The 14,600-nt window shown below is 47.5% G+C and overlaps 1 protein-coding gene across 2 annotated transcripts in view; it reads left to right on the top strand.

Moving 5' to 3' along the window:
• LOC135386219 (cell adhesion molecule Dscam1-like) overlaps positions 1-14,600 on the top strand; it is a 139,094-nt gene that overhangs the window by 84,815 nt on the left and 39,679 nt on the right. For both annotated transcript variants that reach the window (XM_064616035.1, XM_064616033.1), the window contains exons 13-18: positions 9,766-9,914; positions 11,843-11,974; positions 12,042-12,215; positions 12,271-12,341; positions 13,166-13,412; positions 14,389-14,529. In XM_064616035.1, coding sequence (XP_064472105.1) covers positions 9,766-9,914; positions 11,843-11,974; positions 12,042-12,215; positions 12,271-12,341; positions 13,166-13,412; positions 14,389-14,529 — 914 coding nt within the window. The remainder of the gene's footprint in view (positions 1-9,765; positions 9,915-11,842; positions 11,975-12,041; positions 12,216-12,270; positions 12,342-13,165; positions 13,413-14,388; positions 14,530-14,600) is intronic.

Here is a 14,600-nt window from a genome sequence, read left to right as displayed (position 1 = left end):
CGGCATACATAAAAGCGCGCGATCCATGCAGCATGCAGCATCTGAACATATAATAAACAAACAAATGCTTTATCTCACTTTAATTCGTTTATTTTGCTTTCGCATATACCTACACCTGTGCTGCACCTACGAATGTGTGTTTGAGACGAGAATTGATTTCGTGAGTGTTGGCAAGTGTTGCGTTATTCGTATGGGCTGAAGCATGTGTGTATTCGTAACATTGAGTTCCATATCAGTAAGTCAACCAGAAAACGTGTACACTCCATGAAAATCTCTAGCGCGTTGGCTTTATACTGCTTACTTGGACGTCGGCGCCAACCATGTGCCGCTGTAAATAATCACTCGAACTGTGTGTCATCACTCATCAGTGTCTGTTGTAAACATCGAACTTCGAAATGTATAACTCTAATTGACATTTTAAAGAGGTTGTGTATTATGCGCTAAAAACAATTTACTGCCCCACAAACTGAATCTCAATGTCCAAGTCCGCATATTGCACATAATAAGACAAAACGTACATCGATATGATTACGAATGCGCTCCTTCAATGATTGTTGTTTTTCAAGTTTTTTATTCGTCTCTTTTTTTTTTTTTTTTGTGAAGTGGCGTTTCTAGTCATGTTTTATATCAGCTACACGATGTTTTGAAATGTAGCATGCGAAGTGTTTGTTGACGGTGTCACCACATTTTCCACCCTATGAAACCTGGGAAAGACATATCGAAATGGTTGGAGTGGATTTCTTTTTTTATCATATTGAATTCAATCGCACATATCAAAGCGCACCTGACAGTGTCAAAAGCACTGTAATGGTTACATCACACATGTATTTGCGTCCGTATGCTCTAAACAAGCGGCGTTACTAGATACCTATTAGGTCCGTTTCAGCGTGCACATATCCACTTTCATTACTGCTTGTTAACTATGTGACACTGTACAAATGTCGGTTAACTATCCCTCTACCAGAGTACTACTGCGTCGACGCAGTATAGAAGGATTTAAACCATAAAGCAAATTAGTCGCCTTTCGTTCAACCTGTGCAACCTAAGTATACCTTTCTGAACATCCGCAATTATACGACATCATCTGAGCACCCTCTCACTGTTCACCGCGAACGCTGCACAAATGGGGTCATCATAAGCAACACAGATGTATTTACTATCAACGTCCTTTTAACACCCAGCGTCAAACACAGTGCATCAATTTCCCTCTCCTATAGGTAATCGAAGAAGAAAGGGGGAGGTGGAATTCCCTATTTCCGATAGGGAGTCGACTCGCGCCAACTGGGCAACGAGGCTTATCGACGAACATTTGGCTTCCCTTTTCCTTCGCTCGGAGCCGTAATCGGGGACGCATGAGGCATCGGAAACCTGCAAATGACGGAAACACACGACGCGCGTGCGCGGATAAACAGCTGGTTCCGTGTATAGATCGAACGTTCTGGTTATGGCTGGGGAACAGAGTTTCGTCTATCGGTTTCACGTTATCCGTCTGGGAAGGGACGCGTGAATAGCGGTTTCTCTGTGATGCAATGCGAGAAGCCGTAAAAATATCGAATAAGAAGCCCTCGTTGAAGTGCAACGCGGATACTTGCACGTATATACTCTTCAAGCAGAACTTCATTGCGTAACTTTAGAACATAACATCACTAATCACGCTCTTAGCCAAATCCCCATTCCGAATGGCGCGCCATTTTGTGACACTTATGCAGTCAATTTCTACGAAAAGCCTCAAGCCTCGCTCTTTCCACAAATATTGAGTGCTAACTATATCATTTTGTGCGGTGATTGGCCTTCAATGTGTGTGTGTGGGGGGGGGGGATATATTTATTAGACCAAATGGGAAAAAAAAGGGAAAAAGGTCAGCCAAACGGGACGTCGGCTTGCTATTCCGCAAAGAACAAAGAAAAATAAATGAAAGAAGAATAGAATAAATAAAAACTGAGAAAAGAAAAGAATTAGTGCGCCTTCCGTGTGTTATGTGGCAGGGCAACAGGGTAAGCGTGCAGGGCAACATATACCGCATGTTCTTGCGACCGGCCTCGATGGATCAGGTTGCGACGTGTCCGTTTGCTGACTTAAGGTTGCGGGTGCGAACCCAACAAAAACTTGGTTGCGAGGGACGTTAAATGCGCGGAGTCGCGTGCGAAGGGTTGAGCGCACGTCATACAACCTTCAGGGGGGCAAAATTTATCAGCTGTTGGCGTCGCTCATAATCATAGTTGTCTCGCGACGTAGAAACAAGAAATATTGGAACGTACTGCATACACGGCGAACGGCATTTATACAGTTGAAAGGATACGGAAGGAATACACCTGCTCGCGGCCGGGCCCCTGCAGAGCCAGAAAACAACATAACGGTGTGCGCTAAAAAATAATTTTCTAATGTGGGATTCTCTCGCGGGATTCTCTGTCAAATGCAAGGTTACAAAGATTGATCGCAGCTGTTGTGCTGGGGATTTCGCCGTGGCAGAAGGCACGCGCGCACTCCCTAGGAACCCACTCAACTCAACAGATGAAAGATGAAAGTCACTGAAAAGGTTAGCCAGCTGTAGGACTCGAACCCACATCTTCTGGATTGCCGGTCCAGGGCTCTACCAACTGAGCTACGCTAACACGCCTTCTCAGCGACTTCCAGGGTGCGTCATCTGAAGGGACAAACCGGCCACTCTCTCTCACTCATCCTCCTTTCTCTCTTACATTTTTGCTCAGTCACACACACATTGCCGGCAATCCAGAAGATGTGGGTTCGAGTCCTACAGCTGGCTAACCTTTTCAGTGACTTTCATCTTTCATCGTTAATTTCTTAGGCAAATTGAGGCTTTGTATGTATTTGTCCCTTCTATGTTGTTCCAGCCTCAGAACATCAGCTCATTCATGTTCATCAGTTGCCTGCCGCCTGCGTCGATCCTGTCGTATGAATGTGTGTGTGAGTGAGCAAAAATGTAAGAGTGAAAGGAGGATGAGTGAGAGAGAGTGGCTGGTTTGTCCCTTCAGATGACGCACCCTGGAAGTCCCTGAGAAGGCGTGTTAGCTTAGCTCAATTGGTAGAGCCCTGGACCGGCAATCCAGAAGATGTGGGTTCGAGTCCTACAGCTGGCTAACCTTTTCAGTGACTTTCATCTTTCATCGTTAATTTCTTAGGCAAATTGAGGCTTTGTTTGTATTTGTCCCTTCTATGTTGTTCCAGCCTCAGAACATCAGCTCATTCATGTTCATCAGTTGCCGCCTGCGTCGATCCTGTCGTATGAATGTGTGTGTGAGTGAGCAAAAATGTAAGAGTGAAAGGAGGATGAGTGAGAGAGAGAGTGGCTGGTTTGTCCCTTCAGATGACGCACCCTGGAAGTCGCTGAGAAGGCGTGTTAACTTAGCTCAATTGGTAGAGCCCTGGACCGGCAATCCAGAAGATGTGGGTTCGAGTCCTACAGCTGGCTAACCTTTTCAGTGACTTTCATCTTTCATCGTTAATTTCTTAGGCAAATTGAGGCTTTGTATGTATTTGTCCCTTCTATGTTGTTCCAGCCTCAGAACATCAGCTCATTCATGTTCATCAGTTGCCTGCCGCCTGCGTCGATCCTGTCGTATGAATGTGTGTGTGAGTGAGCAAAAATGTAAGAGTGAAAGGAGGATGAGTGAGAGAGAGTGGCTGGTTTGTCCCTTCAGATGACGCACCCTGGAAGTCCCTGAGAAGGCGTGTTAGCTTAGCTCAACAATCTGGTGCTCTACATTTGAGAGGATGCGTCGCGACTATCTTTTTCGAAAACTTCGTGATGGAGGCCTCGGCCTACAGCACCTCTTTGTCAAACAACTGGTCATGAGACTCTGGTTCATTCGTGAGGAGCTGCATCCAGTTCTCGAGGGAGTGAAACGCATCCTTACATATAATTACATCCCGGAGTTACACGTCACGTTCACAGAGGGAACGATGCGGTTAACAGGCTTTTTCAGGGAGGTCGTTGAGTGCATGCTGTTTTTGAAAGCCAGGTTTACCCTTGAATACCTCTTGTCTGTCAACAAGAAAACGCTGGTGGCCCACTTGATCGATACATTGTTCCCTGTGCCTGTCTATCGAGATATTCCACCCACTTGGCCAGGCAGGGATGTTTTGGTTCGAGTCCAAAGGATGCCAATCAAACCAAACATGAAGACATTCTTTTACAAACTTCATACGTCAACACTACCTGTCAAGGCATGGCTTGCGCAGAAGGGCATATACGTGCCCTGGTCGGCAGACTGCAGGTTCTGCAAAGTTCCTGAAACGCATGATCACCTTTTCTTAGACTGCACAGAAGCCCAGTTCTTCTGGGACGATCTCCAGTATAAAGTTTTCAAAACTCGACTTCGGCTTAACCCACACACCATACGATTTCTCCCATTACACCCGAGGGAAACAGTCAGGTACGATATTGTCATGCTTATAGCCTTGTACTGTCTGTGGAAACTTCGTATGGCTGACAGGAACGAAGAACCGTTAATGCCTCCTATGAAATACTTTAAGATAGAAATATCTCAACTTAAGCTGTGCCTTATGCGATGTTTAGAGCTGCCAGACTGGTTAGAAACATTGTCTGATGCCCTTACGTACTTGTAAAATCGTATGTACGAATTCAAAAGGTCTTCAGTTTCCTCTTTAGACGTTTTGTAATGGCCCACGGCGTCGCGACCGTGTGACGTACCTGTAGTTGTGTGCACTTGTGTGTATTGTTAATAAAAGGTGGAAAAGAAAAAAAAAGTTAGCTTAGCTCAATTGGTAGAGCCCTGGACCGGCAATCCAGAAGATGTGGGTTCGAGTCCTACAGCTGGCTAACCTTTTCAGTGACTTTCATCTTTCATCGTTAATTTCTTAGGCAAATTGAGGCTTTGTTTGTATTTGTCCCTTCTATGTTGTTCCAGCCTCAGAACATCAGCTCATTCATGTTCATCAGTTGCCGCCTGCGTCGATCCTGTCGTATGAATGTGTGTGTGAGTGAGCAAAAATGTAAGAGTGAAAGGAGGATGAGTGAGAGAGAGAGTGGCTGGTTTGTCCCTTCAGATGACGCACCCTGGAAGTCGCTGAGAAGGCGTGTTAACTTAGCTCAATTGGTAGAGCCCTGGACCGGCAATCCAGAAGATGTGGGTTCGAGTCCTACAGCTGGCTAAATTTTTCAGTGACTTTCATCTTTCATCGTTAATTTCTTAGGCAAATTGAGGCTTTGTATGTATTTGTCCCTTCAATGTTGTTCCAGCCTCAGAACATCAGTTCATTCATGTTCAACTCAACAGCCCCACAGAAAGCGAAACGCTAAACGAGCTGCTGTCGGCAGAATTAACGAATCTGGCACACGTACAGCACACATAAGTCACATGTGCGGGTTATATACCACGAAGCAGGCAATCGGGCACTAAAAGTAGCCGGCAAGTCAACAGCTTAGTTGCTGCAGAACTAGAGAGCTGCGCGTAAATACGCCTACGACTGGTCCAAGGGCGCTATGAGAGTAGGAGTACCTTTCAAGCTGTCATCGTGTCAAGCAGAGCCGATCTGCCGGGAACAGAACAAGCTGCAACGCCTTCTCTAGTAGATGAGTTGTTTCGCTACTTGGAGGGTGGAACAAGTCGGAATGTTTCACCACATCGCGTTACAAAAAATCGCTGTGCAGATTGTCATGAAACGCAATATAGCGTTTATGGGGATTCGCTGACGAATGGCAGTAGGGGCCCGTGGAGACTGAAGTGGCTGACGGAATTGACAATCAGTAGCTTGTCCATTGCCCTGACGAAGACTTTATATAACACTTCCCCGTACGCGCTGTGGGGATTTTATCGGTACACGGGGCACTGTGGCATAGGAACTCGAGCCATAGCTTCAGTTCTGCCTTCTGTGTGAGTGTGTGTGTGCTATTTACGAGCGATCTGTCGGTGTGGCTGCATGTCTCTCGGGGGGAATCGTGTTTCCTGGGCCGACTTCACAGGGAACTGTGCCGACACTCGTCATCAAGCGTCTGAGGAAATCCCAGGGAAAGCACCGAGACAGCATATCCGGCGCCCAGATTTGAACCCGCCGGATTTGAACATTTAAGCACCTTGTCCACCTACACAGGCACGTTCAGAACCTTCCCCACGATGCCGAACTGACTCCCCGTACATGAGACGCCAACGCGAAGCGGATCCGAAGGAATATTTTCGCTTATCTCGTTGAGGGGCTGCAGGTGAGGCACTTCTTGGGGTACACGAAGCCGTTGCTGCAGGGTAGACAAGGAACCCTGCCGGCGTTTAACGTCGTCTTACGCGTTGCGTATTCCACGAACTGGTCTACCCGTTCGTCGGGGAACACTGCCGAGGGCACATTCACGAAGCGGTGCTTCGCAGCGCTGACGTCCGACTTGAACCTGCACAAGCGCAGGCCTGCCCTGCAGAAGCACCTGCAGAAGCACCTGCAGAAGCGGTCGCACATTCGTCACACCAAATGAATCGTTTAGGAAATGTTTCTCGAAGTACTTGTCGGCCAAAACGCACGTTCTCAACCTCTCGTTGGTGCACCGCTCCGCAGCCTTTGCGTACGTAAGGGATAGCGTTGGTGGGTATGCGCACGTGCAAGACACAAGCAGAACTTTTGCGCATTGCGCAGACCCACCACGCTATCACGTAAGTACGTTAAGGCGACAGTGTAAAAACTCGATTGTAGATGAAGTAGGTACTCTCCGTCCTTGGCGTCGGATTGATCGAAGGACGCCACCACTGCGCAGGCATGGCCACTGTTAATCCAGCAGATAGGATCGCGAAGTGCGACTCTATAAAAGGTCTGCAGACCTGCCGGGGCCAGAACATGTTTGACAAGGATGTAACACATTCTGTAACAGAGGCGAAACGTGTAGCAGAAGTGTTTTAGTTAGGATCTTATATGCGCTCGTCAGCAAAGTAATCGGACGATAAGCAGCTTGGTCGAGTTTTCGAGACGTGTCTTCGCACAGAAGGACAACAAGCCATTCTGCATGTTAAAAACCCGAGTGATGCAAGAACCAAATGCATACCAGAAGCGCTTGTAGACCTCCACAGGGAGGCCATCAATGCCAGGACACTTTGCCAGGGCGCTCGTCATTGAGGAGACAGCTGCATAAACCTCATTTTGCGTGAAGGGCCCTGAGTCAACATGCTCCAATTTTTTTTTTTTTTCGCCGGAAGTGGGCACTCTCGGCTGACAACAGGCTCGTCGTAAGGTGACTCCTGATAAAGGGCCGCGCAATGCTCACACATTGCTTCCTGAATGTCACAGGGATCAGATAGAATTGAGCCGTCAACTGACCGGAGCTCAGCGATTCCCAAGTCCGGATTTTCTGCCACATAGTGCTTGAGTAGCGCACGGGAGTAATATGCTTCCCGACACCAGCGCACCACATTGCATTGCACTACGGATTTGCACCAGGACTGCATTCGAAGAGACGCTAGACGCCTCCGCACGTCCTCGATGTCTGAAGATAATTCATAGAGAGAGTGTGTATTGGCACCAAATGAAAGGCCGGTCACAGGGGCCGGCTTCCTGTAGCATCTCAAACAGACTCGAACAACATTGTCAATACCAACTCTCGCCCAGCGACTAAGGTTTAGCGATTGCTGCTAGAGGTAGTCTAACGTTCATCAGAGAGAGAGAGTGTGTATCCGTATCGCCAACTGTAAGATGGGACAAGCGAAAGCTTGAAAGCATTGTTGAAAGAAAATTGTTTACTAACTGTATGTGCCTATCACAACGCTTAATGGTGTTGTCACGCCAACTGTAATCCAACATGAATAACTAAAGTGCTGGTGTCGAAAGATTTGCGAAAAGATGACGACGCATGCGCGAGACGGTAGCGGGTCGAAGCAAAGTGGTAGGCACATGAAGTAGAAGCGAACATTCGAAGTAGGGCTCTGCAACGGACAGCACTCGCCCGACCCGGCACCTGTGTGTGTGTGTGTGTGTGTGTGTGTGTGTGTGTGTGTGTGTGTGTGTGTGTGTGTGTGTGTGTGTGTGTGTGTGTGTGTGTGTGTGTGTGTGTGTGTGTGTGTGTGTGTGTGTGTGTGTGTGTGTGTGTGTGTGTGTGTGTGTGTGTGTGTGTGTGTGTGTGTGTGTGTGTGTGTGTGTGTGTGTGTGTGTGTGTGTGTGTGTGTGTGTGTGTGTGTGTGTGTGTGTGTGTGTGTGTGTGTGTGTGTGTGTGTGTGTGTGTGTGTGTGTGTGTGTGTGTGTGTGTGTGTGTGTGTGTGTGTGTGTGTGTGTGTGTGTGTGTGTGTGTGTGTGTGTGTGTGTGTGTGTGTGTGTGTGTGTGTGTGTGTGTGTGTGTGTGTGTGTGTGTGTGTGTGTGTGTGTGTGTGTGTGTGTGTGTGTGTGTGTGTGTGTGTGTGTGTGTGTGTGTGTGTGTGTGTGTGTGTGTGTGTGTGTGTGTGTGTGTGTGTGTGTGTGTGTGTGTGTGTGTGTGTGTGTGTGTGTGTGTGTGTGTGTGTGTGTGTGTGTGTGTGTGTGTGTGTGTGTGTGTGTGTGTGTGTGTGTGTGTGTGTGTGTGTGTGTGTGTGTGTGTGTGTGTGTGTGTGTGTGTGTGTGTGTGTGTGTGTGTGTGTGTGTGTGTGTGTGTGTGTGTGTGTGTGTGTGTGTGTGTGTGTGTGTGTGTGTGTGTGTGTGTGTGTGTGTGTGTGTGTGTGTGTGTGTGTGTGTGTGTGTGTGTGTGTGTGTGTGTGTGTGTGTGTGTGTGTGTGTGTGTGTGTGTGTGTGTGTGTGTGTGTGTGTGTGTGTGTGTGTGTGTGTGTGTGTGTGTGTGTGTGTGTGTGTGTGTGTGTGTGTGTGTGTGTGTGTGTGTGTGTGTGTGTGTGTGTGTGTGTGTGTGTGTGTGTGTGTGTGTGTGTGTGTGTGTGTGTGTGTGTGTGTGTGTGTGTGTGTGTGTGTGTGTGTGTGTGTGTGTGTGTGTGTGTGTGTGTGTGTGTGTGTGTGTGTGTGTGTGTCAGGGCAGTCCATAAGTAGCTGGCGCAGGTCAGCGCGCACACTGCATGATGGAAGGAACACAAACACATTCTTCTCCTAATTTCCTTATCTCACGGGCTTCTATAATATCTCCAGTCGTTCTATCACGATCTCCCCCGATACACACGCACACTGATCCAACATCGGCATACAGTCACATTCCCTGTAGTGCGCTGCTCGCCAGCCAGCCAGCAGTCGATCATTTATGCAGCGTCCGGTCTGACCGACATACGTGTTCTCGCATGATAGAGGAATCCTGTATAACGAGCCACTCTCGTGGTCGAAACCTTGTCGAAACCGAAGCTCGCTTGCACACGCTTTGCTCATCAAGCTGCCTCGGTGGGAACGGTGGGGACTTGGTTTAATGATCTGCATGTATGGAGGCATAGAAAGGAGAATACACAAAGCACTTTATGTGCACGCTACTTCGTCTCAGGAGAGGTACTTTTTTTTATGGGTACTGCCGATGAAGACAGTTGTAGCATAAATGTTACACCTTATGTCACCTGTAAGTTCCTTGATGAGAAAATGTAATCGGACTGATTTCTGACAAGCAAACCATAAATCACGTTACTCTGTCGAATTCGACGATCACGATGCGCGGAAATGCTGCAAGAGATGTCGAAGCAAAACTACCCCTTGGGTGCCAAGCCTTCTTAATCAAGACGGTGCAGTAAAAGTACAACGCGTGTCGGCAAAAAATGCTATAGCCACGCATCACTGAGTCAGTCCAATATCAAATGTCTAACGTTCAGAAATGCAGCCAATTTCTTAACCAATATCTATCACATCCTTTCTCCTTTAAAGCCTGAAGATTAAAGAAGAGGTCACCGAAGATGGCATGACGTCGGTGATGTCCATCAGTTCAGCGGAGCGAGAGCACTCTGGGATCTTCACCTGCGAAGTGACAAACTCCTTCGGACATGACGAGACGCAGCTCAGGCTTCTCGTCCAAGGTGAAACTCACGTTTTACATAGGTAATGAGAAAAGCCGGCGAACCGGAGAGGAAATGTGAAGGAAAGAGTCTCATGACGAGAGCTGCTCATATTTCGAACATGTACTTGCTCTCCTTCTGGGCACCGTCCTCATCATTGGCATGGTATTTAAAGCGTTAGGGATGAGGTGTGTAAGGGTTTGTGGGTATTGCAAGTCAACAGTATGCGCGAATGGGAAAAAATACAACTGGGCTTTTACGGCTGAGTGATGATGATGATGATGATGATAGAACTAAAAATATGGAGATGTGAGCCCGCTCACCGCGAGCAAGCTACTCCAGATCGAGTAGAGTGGGAAAAAAACGTCGTAAAAGACGAGAGCTCTGCTAACGAAGGTGATGGGTGAGCACCCCGACGATGAATCGCGGGCCATTTGCCGGCTGAGGTGAACAACCTGCGTCCGTAAGGTTCTTTGTTGGGGCGCGAGAGTGGGCTATGTGAATGACTGCAACTTTGCGCAGGAGGCGGTTAGAAACCTTGGAAGTCAAGCGTCTATATGGGGATGTTTCCGAAGTATGTCAGTATTTTTGTTTGTTTTTATTAATTTATCTATTTATAATACTGCGACAGATAAAGCATTGGTCGTAAAAAGCATAACAGCGTAGATAGAAAATGAAGAGGAGAAAACTATAATAGAAAGGGAACGTCTGGAAGAGTTTTATTTGTGGAATGTTTCCAGACTACCTTGTCCACCTCATCACAACCATTCACAAAAAGCGAACTGACAAACAGCATTACCTTCGCTTTGACAGACAACATCCGCGCCACTGTAAGGTTGGAATTCCTGATGGACAAAGTGTAGGACTACGCATAATTTGTTCGAACCCTCATATTATACTCATGGGCTTGACAAACTCTGCAGTACACTTGCCCAAAGGCGCTACCCAGACTTCTTTCTAACCGAAGTCCTCCGCAAGGCCCTTACATGGCAATGAGGCCCTTACATGGCAATGATGCTAACCATGTCAATGATGAGGACTGTACCCGGAAGTGGAAGAGCCTCTGTTCAAAATCTCTCGTATTGAGTCTCTTCCCTTGGGGGTTTTACACGCATTACATGCTACGTATTCCATGAGACAGTATCAGCAGTTTGTGAACAGTACCACAATAGGAGGTCAAGTTGACACATAACACACACGGTGGCTTCGTGTGACCTTATGTGAAGGGTGCGTTTTTGCGGTCCCTCCCCCCCAGAGTGGGAGCCAGGCGATGACAGGTCACCAGGGCTCTGGGCGTTTTAGCGTAGACGATTGATGATGGAATGTGGCCAAAGAACAGAATGATGAGCTCATATGCTGCCCTGCTTTTGCCCCGACAAGGAGCTTGATACGATGGGCTTGCCGATGTGGGAATAACGACGACCGTCACTGTGTGTCTCACTGCGTGAAGGTGTACGAATGTGGCAAACACATACTTCATAACTTTCAGGCATAAGGTACATTTTACATATGATGTAGCCTATAGTTCAGGTCGTGTATTGGCCGATATATTTTATATGTATCTAGTGTACGTAGTTTATCCTGCGTATAGTGCCTGCGTCTTCGCGTGCGGCGCGTGGTCATTCGTGTCTCTATAGTTCCCTGTTGACATCGGCTTAGTTTGTGTTGCGTACAAGTTGTGCGTTTCGTTCATAATAAATTTTCCCATAACAACAATGCAATGGGTATGGGGAAACAACAGAGTGGAGTGTTTGATGGTGCTGCTGGATACTAGCGTAAGTGATTGGTTCAATGCACAGAAATGCTCCTGTGGGCGCGTATGTGAAGTTGGTCGTTAGAATGTCTACAGGTATGTTTGAACGCTAGAGGGAGCCAGACTATCGTCACAACAACTGCCACAACGTATGTGATAATGCCGTTCGTATCCACGACCTCTCCTTCCATGACAGAGCCTCCAGAAGTACCGTCGGACTTTAATGTGACAAGCGTGGGAAGCCGATCCGTTAGCCTGCTCTGGAATGAGCCGTACCATGGCAATAGCCCTATCACATCTTACTTGTTGCAGTTCAAGAACGCATCCGGTGAGTTAAGGTCTTGCCACAACAGGAGATCCCATAGATCCGTCGCTTACTTTGTGTTTTTCCTAAGAGAGCTGGCAAAGCCGAGGCGTACAGAACGTCACAGTGACCCGTGACCAGACATCTTGGTCGGTGCGTGGTCTCTTGCCGTCCTGTCACTATCACTTTCGTGCTGCCGCCCTCAACGTTATTGGTCAGGGGCCATACACTTCGCCTGCGCTAAACGTCATCACTGATGAAGAAGGTATGCTTCATGGAATTTGCTGCCCCATTGTGATTCGTACTTTTGTTCTGGATAGTCCCAGGCAGTCCACCTACGCGAGTGTATGTACAAACTTTGGGACCACAGTCACTGAAGGTCACATGGCATGTGAGTATAGGATATCACTTTTGGATCTCGTTACTTATGTGCGTGACACATCAGAATAGATGAAGACACATTATTGGACTAACCTAATCTATCATCACTTGTGAGGACCTGTCAATGATTGCAAGAAGAGATTCACGCACCTACTTCCTATATCAGGGCAGTGCTTTCCTCTACTTAATGTCTTCTATGCGTCCAACGTCACAGGTGGTGCCCGCTGTAACCTTCTACGTCATCCGAATAGATGAAGACGCATTATTGGACTAACCTAATCTATCATCAGTTGTGAGGACCTGTCAATGATTGCAAGAAGAGATTCACGCACTTACTTCCTATATCAGGGCAGTGCTTTCCTCTGCCCAATGTCTTCTATGCCTCCACCGTCAGATGTGGTGTCCGCTGTAACCTTCTACGTCATCCCAACACGTAAACAATGAGTTACTTCCACTGTCAATGAAATTTGATAGATAACTCTAATAAGCTTTCTCAGAATAGCGATTTATCAAGACTTCACATAGTATCACCTCTAGGAATCACTAAAACTTCCGTGTTCACGTTCCAAGTAAGCCAGGGCACTCTGCATCTTTCTTCCTGTCTTTTGTTTCTTTCCATCTCTTTTTTTCTTTTCTTTTTACTTTCTATGAGACGGTAGAAATTTCCTGAGTTTTTCCTCCACAACGTGTCGTCACATATATATATATATATGCTGTCTCGCATTGCGTATGCAACTACTTCGGATTGTTAAGCAATTATTCCAAGTACTTCAGTGGTTCCGGACACCTGCTACGAAATTAAGTGGGCAAACCTTCGTTTCCTTTTGTCCACAGCCGCCGGTTCGCGAACTAAGACACGGAACTATCAAGGGCTACTACGTAGGGTACAAGCTTTACAATTCATCCGATTTGCATCTCTATAAAACAATAGAAGCCAGAGGCGACGACTTCGAAGCGCCGGCGGAATGTGTGCTCAACAACCTCAAGACTTTCACCAAGTACAGCATCCTGGTACAAGCCTACAATAGCATCGGCGCTGGGCCCAGATCGGATGAAATTATCGTGCAAACTGCTGAAGATGGTTCGTACAGAGGAAGCCCTACCGTGTATTCACACGAGCGACATCCTCACGGAATATTCTAGTGGAACAAAATGCGAAAACACCGTTCAAAAGTTCCGTCCCGTGTTATGTTGAGCATTCACACAGTGCGGAATATCGGGAGTGGCGTACTGCGCGTGTAGCAGACGACATTTAGCAGACGACACCGTCAGCGTGTTTTCCTGTCGTCTGCTACGGAATATCTTGTGGTTGTGTAGCAGTATATTCCCCACGATTAGGAGTGTACGTGAAGACACGACGTTGAGCGCTCGTGCTCACGTGACAGCAGAAAGCTGAGACGCTTTTCGCATCTTCCGCTTCTGGGGGAATGTCGCTCGTCTGAATACACGGTTAAGCCCGAATCCCATAACAAGCGACACGCGGCAGATACACGCGAGAAGCGACAAAATCGACGTCACTGCCGCCACACGAGCGTCAAAAAAGCTCAGTCGCGGCTGAATATGTCTGCATCTACTCCCAGTAGATATTTGTAGCATGTCGCTGAGTTCGTTGCCTGTTGTTTGACAAAACCAGCTTGAGTTGACGGCGTGAAACAAGAACTGAACGCGTGGGCAAGGGAAAGGGTGGAGAGGGCAACCAACAAAAGTAGCAGACGAAGAAGTGGGCGGGGCGTTGGGAACTTAAACTGCAGCGCCACTGCGCTACGGCGAATATTACATAGCACCTTCATTACAAGTTCTCTTCGTTTTGACGAATGAAATACTATTTTTGGTATATTTATGGCAATTTACAACTTAGCTCGAATAAAATAAGCAATGCTTCTCCAAAAACATCATTTCTCGGCGACGAAATGTCGCTGCTCAAATGGACCAGGAAGTCGCGCCATGACCAGACGCGACAGCGACAAATTCTGCAGCGCGTCGCGTGTCGCTTGTTATGGGGTCCGCGCTTTACTGTATTGAAGGCCTGTTTACTTAATCGTCTCATTTCGCGACAGTTCCGCACGTGGCACCGACGGACGTGTCATGTAGTCCGACATCCCCGTCCAGCCTCAAGGTTACGTGGAAGGAAGTGCCGGGGAGTCACCTGAACGGAGCCCACAAAGGGTATAAGGCTGTTCTTCGTGAAGTCGCTCCGGGTAAGAAGGCTGTCTATAGTGTCGTATACGGCTATGCAAAAACTAAAAGCAAATTCTGCGTTGTGACCTGA

Source organism: Ornithodoros turicata, chromosome 2, assembly GCF_037126465.1.
Source record: "Ornithodoros turicata isolate Travis chromosome 2, ASM3712646v1, whole genome shotgun sequence".
Classification (NCBI taxonomy): domain Eukaryota; kingdom Metazoa; phylum Arthropoda; class Arachnida; order Ixodida; family Argasidae; genus Ornithodoros; species Ornithodoros turicata.
Note: the sequence above shows the minus strand (reverse complement) of the source record. Positions and strands in the feature narration are given on the sequence as shown.